The sequence below is a fragment of the Sinocyclocheilus anshuiensis genome, unplaced genomic scaffold, assembly GCF_001515605.1.
Source record: "Sinocyclocheilus anshuiensis isolate Anshui unplaced genomic scaffold, SAMN03320099.WGS_v1.1 scaffold1155, whole genome shotgun sequence".
Taxonomy (NCBI): Eukaryota; Metazoa; Chordata; class Actinopteri; order Cypriniformes; family Cyprinidae; genus Sinocyclocheilus; species Sinocyclocheilus anshuiensis.
Window position 1 is genome coordinate 413,346 of NW_015542398.1, and position 9,463 is coordinate 422,808.

The window sequence follows — 9,463 nt, forward strand, 5'->3', positions numbered from 1 at the left end:
ATAATCCATGTGACATCAGGGGTTCAACCATAATTTTACGAAGCTACGAGAATAATTTTTGTGCGCAAAAGAAAAGAAAAAAACGACTTTATTCAACAATTCGTCTCCTCCGCATCACCCTGTAGCGCCATTTTGGAGAGTATCCGCTGGACGTAAACAATGTATGCAGTTCTGTGTCAGCTGCGTCACACGGATACACTGTTTTCGTTCAGATCAAATGACAACAACGTAGGAAACAGATCCGGCGAGACGCAGCTCTATGCAGGGTCAGACAGCTCTCAGATTCCATCAAAAATATCTTAATTTGTGTTCCGAAGATGAACGAAGGTCTTACGGGTTTGGAACGACATGAGGGTGAGTAATTAATGACAGAATTTTCATTTTTGGGTGAACTAACCCTTTAAGACATATAGAGCTACAAAGATTAAACAGAGAAAGGTGACATTTTAAGAGGAAAATCTACCAGAATTTACCTGACAAACTCCTCCTCCACTAGAGACAGACTCCACAGTGTGCGAATGTCCGGCTGCAGCAGTTGAGTCAAACACTGAAGAACTTTCTCTCTCTCACTGTCCCACTGCAGGAGACCTTTTCCGGCAACTTTATCCTTCTTGCGACCCTGAGACAAACACAAAGAGATGTTTAATATGGTGTATACACAAAATCAACAAGCTTAGAAACAATAGTTGTTGCCCTCAGATTACCAAAGAAAACATTCACAGCTGGTGGGCCCATTTTAGGAGATGTGACTCTTTGCTGACTGACACATTTACACACACACACTCGGGACATACTCAAACAAACACACACACACTGTCAGCTGCCAAATCATCCACAAATGTCCATTTCTAAAGGAGAATTGTATTATGCTTGACAGCCAGCATCAATATGGGTGGGCCCTTACAGCAGCGCAGCCAATCTCCACTGCTCTGCCAAGATTACCCACCAGTCAGAGAGCAAGAGAACACAAGATCCCAGCCAATCAGCTCGTATTTGCCTTGTTCTCATCACGGGGCATAGAATAAACCAGTGGTTCTCAATTCCAGTCCTGGCGACCTGAATGGAACCTATAGGCTCCCTTCAAACTGGAATCAGGGCAGAATATCCTGTGAAGTCCACTTTGCAGGGCACTTACAGTCAAATAGAACAAATGTCTGAAGTGATAAGAGACACATACAAAATGTCCAGAGTGGGGGGTTGTGAGGACTGGAATTGAGAACCACTGGTATAAACATCTTATGAATAATAAAAACTCAACATTCAGCAGTACCTTGCTGGGTGCCGTGACGATAGTCTCCCTGTATGAGTCACTCTCAAGTGTTTCTGTGAGTTTGCAAAGAAGAAAAACACTCATCTTCACAGTATTGAGCTGCTGTTTGCGGTCCACGGCTGATAAAGAGCCTGACAAAAGAAGGGTCGGCAGGGAAACCGACAGGCCTCTGACCACTGAAAATAGAGAGCATTGTGATACATTGTGGAAAATATAGTTTCGATTCATTCCAAATAACTACAAGTAATATGACTTGGTGATAAGGAAGTTTGACTATGAAATTCCAACCTTGTATCAGCAACTCCAGTGTGTCTTCTTTCACTGCCACATCCACTGTGCGACAATGTCTAAATGCATACAGAAAATTATGCTTAGACAAAGTCATGGTAACATATGGGGTTAATGTTTAACACAGATCAAAATATTTATTATATTATATTTATAACATTGCTATTTCTTGTTGTTTTCCCCCATCAGTTGTACATTTAGCCGCATTGTTATTCTGATATTGGTTTCTTGTAAGGAATTGTATGGTGTTCTTGGGTTTTGAAACACTCTTGATAGATAAAACATTATCACAAGCTATAATAACTGTTATTATGGTCAACTTGTTTTCATTTGATGATTATTTATTTTTGCTTAGTTTATTTTAAGGCTTAGAAAATTGTATACGGTTCAGGTTTTGTATACATACATTAATGTTTCTGTTGCGTCTACACTTACTTCAAAACACTGTATGCTGTGTCAAAATGTTCCAGGATGCACAGGGGCCCTTGACTTCTAAGCGCTGCTTTAAAACCTTCATAGCAGACAAAAAAAAAAAGTGTAATTACACCAGTACAGATAAGAGTATTGAAATATATACAGTTAAAAAGTGCTCAGCACTTACTGTTGATGTGAGAGGGAAGCTGTTTAGCAGACAGCACATCCTGAACCACATACTGGTTAACAGCACCAGACTTCACGAGATCGTCCAAACAAACCGGTACAACAAAATCCCACGACATCTCTGCACGCCTAAACGACAATCAGTGAATATACACATGCTGATCTGTAAGATAAGCCACCACAGAGTAGCAACAGAAAAATACACACGGCTAAGTTACATCAAGCCCAGAATGTATGCCCTATAAAGGTACGGTCTAACACTTAAACGCATCAACTTGGCTAATATAAACACAACATGTAGAAAAAAATGTTTCCATTTACATTAGACTTAAGCAAAACACGTGTGTTTTGTTTGACAGGGCAAGCTAGCATGCTACGCTAACCACAGTGAACAGACAAATCTAAATTTCTTCTAGGCTACACACTTCCTACGGTTGAAATAAATACTACAACACGTCCAAACACTCACCGTACAAAAACGACAAATTTATTCCCAACAAATCCTAACCAGAAGAACTAATCCGCATGAAGCAGACTGGACTGACTGAACGGTTTGAGTCGCAGCTTTGAATTGTGTCAAAATGTTCCAGGATGCACAGGGGCCCTTGACTTCTAAGCGCTGCTTTAAAACCTTCATAGCAGACAAAAAAAAAAAGTGTAATTACACCAGTACAGATAAGAGTATTGAAATATATACAGTTAAAAAGTGCTCAGCACTTACTGTTGATGTGAGAGGGAAGCTGTTTAGCAGACAGCACATCCTGAACCACATACTGGTTAACAGCACCAGACTTCACGAGATCGTCCAAACAAACCGGTACAATAAAATCCCACGACATCTCTGCACGCCTAAACGACAATCAGTGAATATACACATGCTGATCTGTAAGATAAGCCACCACAGAGTAGCAACAGAAAAATACACACGGCTAAGTTACATCAAGCCCAGAATGTATGCCCTATAAAGGTACGGTCTAACACTTAAACGCATCAACTTGGCTAATATAAACACAACATGTAGAAAAAAATGTTTCCATTTACATTAGACTTAAGCAAAACACGTGTTTTGTTTGACAGGGCAAGCTAGCATGCTACGCTAACCACACTGAACAGACAAATCTAAATTTCTTCTAGGCTACACACTTCCTACGGTTGAAATAAATACTACAACACATCCAAACACTCACCGTACAAAAAAAGACAAATTTATTCCCTACAAATCCTAACCAGAAGAACTAATCCGCATGAAGCAGACTGGACTGACTGAACGGTTTGAGTCGCAGCTTTGAATTTTGCTCAGCGCGCGCCAAAGGAAGTACGCATCACTCCGCCCACTCACAAACGCCACGCCCAACTGATCAGAAGAGGGTGCCAACAGCGCGCGCCAAAAGAAGTACGCCATCACTCCGCCCACTCACAAACGCCACGCCCAACTGATCAGAAGAGGGTGCCAGGGGTTGGATTGAAACTTTTTTAAAAAAGCCAAGTAGGACGTAAAAAGAATGTGGAAATGCTACATTAAAAATGTATCAGATACAGTAATGTGGTAAAAAAAAGTGTTGTAACAAAGTATGAATTACAATAGAATTTACTGACACTTTAAAGAAGACTTTTATGGCAAAATAGGGGTTGGATTGAAACTTTTTTAAAAAAGCCAAGTAGGACATAAAAAGAATGTGAAAATGCTACATTAAAAATGTATCAGATACGGTAATGTGGTAAAAAAAAAAAAGTGTTGTAACAAAGTATGAATTACAATAGAATTTACTGACACTTTAAAGAAGACTTTTATGGCAAAATTATATATATTTTTAAAGTACTGAAATTCTCATTCTCCTCCCTAACCATTTAATTTTTCTCATATTTTATTTTTATGGACGTGTGCTGTGCTGAGGAATATGCTTGTTAGTCCACAAAATAGTTACTTTGGTTGTTTTGGTTTTATTTTACTCAATTTAACACTTACTTTATTTTAGTGTCATCCTGCCGTTTTAAAATAGTTTTGGATCGTTGTATCAACGTTTTGCCAAGCTTCTTGTGTTTTCACGAGTTTACAGGACCATCATTGTTGCAACATCAGTATAACAATGGCAGAAAATTAAAGTTACAAGCTTCGAATGGTGCAGATGAACTATTCAGCAAAGAATGAAGTGTTCAGGAAGCTTTAGAAGGCTGATAGTAGTCTTTATAGACAGGAAACTAAATTATAATGTAGGTTTGATTAAAACGGTGCTATTGATTCTGATATGGAGAACGAAACCTGCAAAAACAATAAATAAATAAATACACAAATAAATAAATAAATGTGTGCATAAATACACGTATTCTTGTTTAAATACATAAATACATAATTATATATGTGATGAAAGTAGGCAAATAAATAATATAAATTGGTGGGCAATTGAATCCGTTGACCTGGGCAAAATGCAAGTAACCGTGATCATATTAACAACAATCGTATGACAAGTGTCCACTTTTTCGTAATTACATAAACGATGTAACGTTAGTGTATGCCAGATTTAGCCGGTGCGGTTAATTTCCCAATGTCAAGCAAACAACCTCTTGCGTTGTATTAAACTTTTATTTTGACATCACAGCATTAAAGCAGCACCTCTGAGCAGCACGCGCTCTAGCGGTTAATAAACAGAACTGCACACATCCCGCGGAATAACATTCCAACCGGAGCTACTTCTCTAAGTTTATGTCTCTGGCGATTCACGCAGGTATGTGTTACTCCGCAGCGGTGACGACCGACCCGACCAGGCTACAATAGTCCAAATATAAGTACTTATTATAAGTGTACCGTAGTGATTCGGAATAAGACAAAAACGCGGTTTGGAAGATGAATTCATGATGTACTCGCTCATTATATACATTTTGCAAATTTTGAACACAGAAAAAGTTACATAGTGCTGCTTTAAATTCCCACTCTTGGCGTCATGATGACCACGCGGTTAGAATGCATGAAAAAAAAAAAAAAACATGTGGGTTGTCTTGTCAAGTTAGACCCAGAATACCGACAGATCTGTTTTAAAATACCCACTAGTAGTTTCTTTTGTTCTTTTATTCGGTGTTTTAGACGCACATGTTTCACAGTAAAACTGATAAAGACATTGACTTGGTAAGAGCCCGGGTTTTATTTTATCGAATTTTATTTTATAATTTTCTATGTGACCTGGTCCAAAGCGTATTTAACCAAATTAGTGTTTCATGTAATCAGTCAACATTATGCAAAGTATTTACAGATCTGATCCAGACACAACTGGGCTTGTCATGGTGTTATACACACCATCACAACAACAAATAGGACAGCAACGCATGTTTTAATAACAAGCTTTTAATAACACGTATGACCTTCATTTCTATTTTATAGCAGGATGGAATATTTTCCGGACTCTAACGCCAAATATAAAGATGTTAATTACTGGAATGAGCGGTATCGGACGGAGGAGAGCTTCGAGTGGTTCGGTGACTTCACTAAATTTAAACATCTACTCAAACAGCACGTGGGAACGGAAGAAAACATTTTGATGCTAGGTAAGTTAGACACTTAGAAAGCAAAATCAGCATTATGAGTCATCGTATATCGTTGTATTGTGTATATTACACAATGGTCAGCAGGGGTTGCTACTGCATTATTTTTGAGAAATTTTTATCTGCCTTAAATAAATAGTTTGAATGAAGATTTGCTTAAAATGTACTCATCCTCAGGCCATCCAAGATATAGATGAGTTTTTTTTTTCATTGGAACAGATTTGTGGAAATTTAGCATTACATCACTTGCTCTGCAGTGAATGGGTGCCGTCAGAATGAGAGTCCAAACAGCTGATTTAAAATATCTCAGAAATCCACATGACTCCAAAGTGGATGAATAAATGTCATGTCGATTACTGGTGAATTATTGAGATGTTTTTTATCAGATTTTTGAATGCTCATTCTGACGGCACCCATTCACTGCAGAGGATCCATTGCTGAGCAAGAGATATAAAATTCTCCAAAGTTTGAATGAAGATTTGCTTAAAATTTACTCATCCTCAGGCCATCCAAGATATAGATGAGTTTTTTTTTCATTGGAACAGATTTGTGGAAATGTAGCATTACATCACTTGCTCTGCAGTGAATGGGTGCCGTCAGAATGAGAGTCCAAACAGCTGATTTAAAATATCTCAGAAATCCACATGACTCCAAAGTGGATGAATAAATGTCATGTCGATTACTGGTGAATTATTGAGATGTTTTTTATCAGATTTTTGAATGCTCATTCTGACGGCACCCATTCACTGCAGAGGATCCATTGCTGAGCAAGAGATATAAAATTCTCCAAATCTGATCAGATGAAGAAACATCTACATCTTGGATGGCCTCAGGGTGAGTACATTTTCAGCACATTTTCGTTTTTGGGTGAACTACACTCTTAAAAATAAAGGTGCTTCACGATGCCATAGAAGAACCTTTTTGTCTAAATGGTTCCATAAAGAACCTTTAACATCTGAAGAACCTTTCTGTTTCACAAAAGGTTCTTTGTGGCGAAATAAGGTTCTTCAGATTACAAAAAGGTAAGAAAGAGATGGTTCTTTAAAGAACCTTTGACTGAATGGTTCTTTGTGGAACCAAAAATGGTTCTTCTATGGCATCGCTTGAAGAACCTTTTGAAGCACCTTTATTTTTAAGAGTGTATTTCTTTAAAGGTATACCCAGCATTTTATTTATTTATTTATTGCCAACTTGAAATAAAGAAACAAGTGCCACTTTGCAGAAATAACATTAAAATGAAGTTCAATGACATAAGCCCTATTAGTCTTCTAGTAAATCTATTTTAATCTACATGGAGCGTGTCACTCTCTCATGAGCAAGACACATGCTGCATCATGCAATTGACCAAACTACTAATATTAATAAGAAAAATCTGTTTTTTAAAACGATGCTTTCAGTCGTGTACAGCAGTCTAGTCACAGTGCAGTGCAATCCAAAACTACTGGTACTGTTGAGATGATAAAGAACCAAATAATAATAAAAAAACTTACTAGGTGTATCTATAATGAGCAAATCATGATAAAATGTGGTTTAAGCATGTATCCTGAACAGTAATTTATTAAACAGTTATTCGTTGCCATGTCTTCAAATAGCAAGGTGGTGGTTGTTTAATGGTTACATTTAGGTTGGTAACATTTTTAGTTAAGGACTTATATTATAATTCTCCTGATATTGGTTATTTTAGCAGATTATTTTTATACTCAAGACAGTACAAGACCTACAGAGATGTCCCGCTTGGGGTATCCTGGGATTAAGTGGCTTGCTCAGGGGCATATTGGTTATGTGGGAACTCCTTCCAGGGTTTGAACCTATGACCATCCTTGCTTTTACAGCTTTTTAAAAGCATGTAACCCCAGATTTCTCCAAAGTAACCTACAAAATATGATGAAAACGTCTCATGGAGAAGCTTAAAAATGATTTCCTATCATCTGGTTGGCCTAGACAAGGAACCTTGGTTTCTTGGTGCAATATCAACATTCACACTTCCAGCTTTTGTTATTTGAAAGATAATGTCTGGTGGACAAACAATGAGGTGAATTATTTGTGTTGAGCATTCTGCAGCGCTGTAACGCATAATAATAATGCATTTACTACATTTACTGTAGCTGCAGTGTTAGTCAGACTCAAGGGGGCAGTATTGGTCAGTTCACTCACAGTATTCAGCTGGTGCTGTATTAGAGATGAGTGTGGACCTCTGACATGCACTCTTGAGGTCTAGATCTGTTCTTCATTGCAATGACACAAGCTCCTGTCCCCCAAGGACTGGTTCAGCTATATCTCAATCCAATTACCAATCAATCAGCCACCATTCACGCACTTTGGTTTAGGGCCCAGTGTGGTTCAATGTTGAGCTTTATTTCATGCATCTTGGATCAATGAAGTGTGTATTTAATGATAAACAGATTTTATTTCATCAGCTCAGTGAGGAAACTCTCTCCCCACACAGACACCCTTTTTGCATCCACATTATGTTTCCTCCGCAGTCCACCCTCACAAACACTACAGCTATACTCTCTGTGACCTTTCTCATCTGGGGAACAGGGCGAGGAGTTCCTACGCACACCCTTCTCTCGTGTGCTTTACTTGTGACCTCTGACAAGTAACAAACGTCTTTTTCTTTATGTAATGCTCCAGTCATGACCCTTTTACTACTAAATTGCTGCTGAATTGAATATTGTAGTTCTTTGTTCATCATATGGTTATGAAATATTTGTTCTCCATTGAGCTCTTTGTTTTTCTTCCACTAAATTGCTGCTGAACTGCTTGGGATTGGGTTATAATTTACATGGATTCTTTGGTTATGAAATGTCTCTCTCCATCAAGCTCTTTCATCATCTTCGTCTTTTATTTTTCCATGCTCAAGGATACTGCCACAAAAACATAAGTGTCCTCCTTTACCCATAATGCAGTGGCTCAGGGCAGATTCCTGAACAGGCTGTTAAGGCTGCATGTGTCTCAAGTTTCTGTGGTTGTGTAACGGTTTGTTGCGTGAGGAGAAGTGGAATCCCTGCAGTTAACGTTAGCAGATTCTGTCACAGAGAAAGGCAGTTCAGATCCCATCTTGCTCTTGACCTGTATGCGTATGTGAAAATGGACCATTAATGGAAACAAAGATGTGAAAACGGTTCAGTCACTAAAAATGGTCATGGTTTTGATGGCACAACCGCCTCTACATTTGCATATCAATGTCTGTTCAGCAATTTGGCTCGCCCTGATGAACAATGTGTAAACTGTGCTAGCATGTGGAGCTTATTTGAGCATAACAGGTCATTTACATATAGTGGTCTTAAAGGTATAGTAGCAAAAACTGTGTTTAGTTTTATGGTTAGTGAGGGAGTGAAAATGGTCTTGAAAAAAATAAAATAAATCATGGCTCTTTTTGGTGGAAGAAACCTTAATTAATGACCTGATTAAACTTTATGCAAGGATGGACACTTGTGTATGTTGAAATGATCATGCAATTCTGTTTGGCACTCGTAGTTCAGTAATGTGACTGAATTTGATATTATGTTGTTGATAAACACAGAGCATTCCTTTAATGTTGTATATACATGTGTATTAGTGTCTGTATTTCTAGCATGTCTTCTCAAGTGTTTTTTTTCTCCACTCAGTGGGCAAATTCACATTCATTAAAGTCATTGCTGACAGAATGGAAAGAGCAAAGATAGAGGAGAGAGGTGTGAGGGTGGTCATTGAAGTCATACCAGCATACCATCAACAGGGTCCCCCCCATTCACACTCTCTTGGTTGCTATTGGTTTCACTGCTGAAC

At 38.3% G+C, this 9,463-nt stretch overlaps 2 protein-coding genes and 1 long non-coding RNA gene across 3 annotated transcripts in view; 1 reads left to right on the forward strand and 2 right to left on the reverse strand.

The window, feature by feature from the left end:
• The window catches only part of ncapd2 (non-SMC condensin I complex, subunit D2), a 13,438-nt gene extending 11,156 nt beyond the window's left edge, over positions 1–2,282 (reverse strand). The window contains exons 1-4 of the mRNA XM_016492115.1: positions 2,160–2,282; positions 1,994–2,069; positions 1,559–1,617; positions 1,271–1,446 (exon numbers count right to left, since the gene is read on the reverse strand). Coding sequence (XP_016347601.1) covers positions 1,271–1,446; positions 1,559–1,617; positions 1,994–2,069; positions 2,160–2,277 — 429 coding nt within the window. The 5' untranslated portion in view covers positions 2,278–2,282. The remainder of the gene's footprint in view (positions 1–1,270; positions 1,447–1,558; positions 1,618–1,993; positions 2,070–2,159) is intronic.
• A 448-nt stretch (positions 2,283–2,730) lies between these two features.
• Positions 2,731–3,433, reverse strand: LOC107692906 (uncharacterized). Its single transcript, XR_001634687.1, has 3 exons — positions 3,346–3,433; positions 2,880–3,007; positions 2,731–2,789 (listed from the first exon to the last, which is right to left on the reverse strand). It is a non-coding gene; the product is annotated as an uncharacterized LOC107692906 (long non-coding RNA).
• A 1,679-nt stretch (positions 3,434–5,112) lies between these two features.
• LOC107692863 (methyltransferase-like protein 13) overlaps positions 5,113–9,463 on the forward strand; it is a 61,350-nt gene continuing 56,999 nt past the window's right edge. The window contains 2 exon segments of the mRNA XM_074187027.1: positions 5,113–5,279; positions 5,532–5,695. Of these exon segments, the coding sequence (XP_074043128.1) occupies positions 5,122–5,279; positions 5,532–5,695 (322 nt within the window). The 5' untranslated portion in view covers positions 5,113–5,121.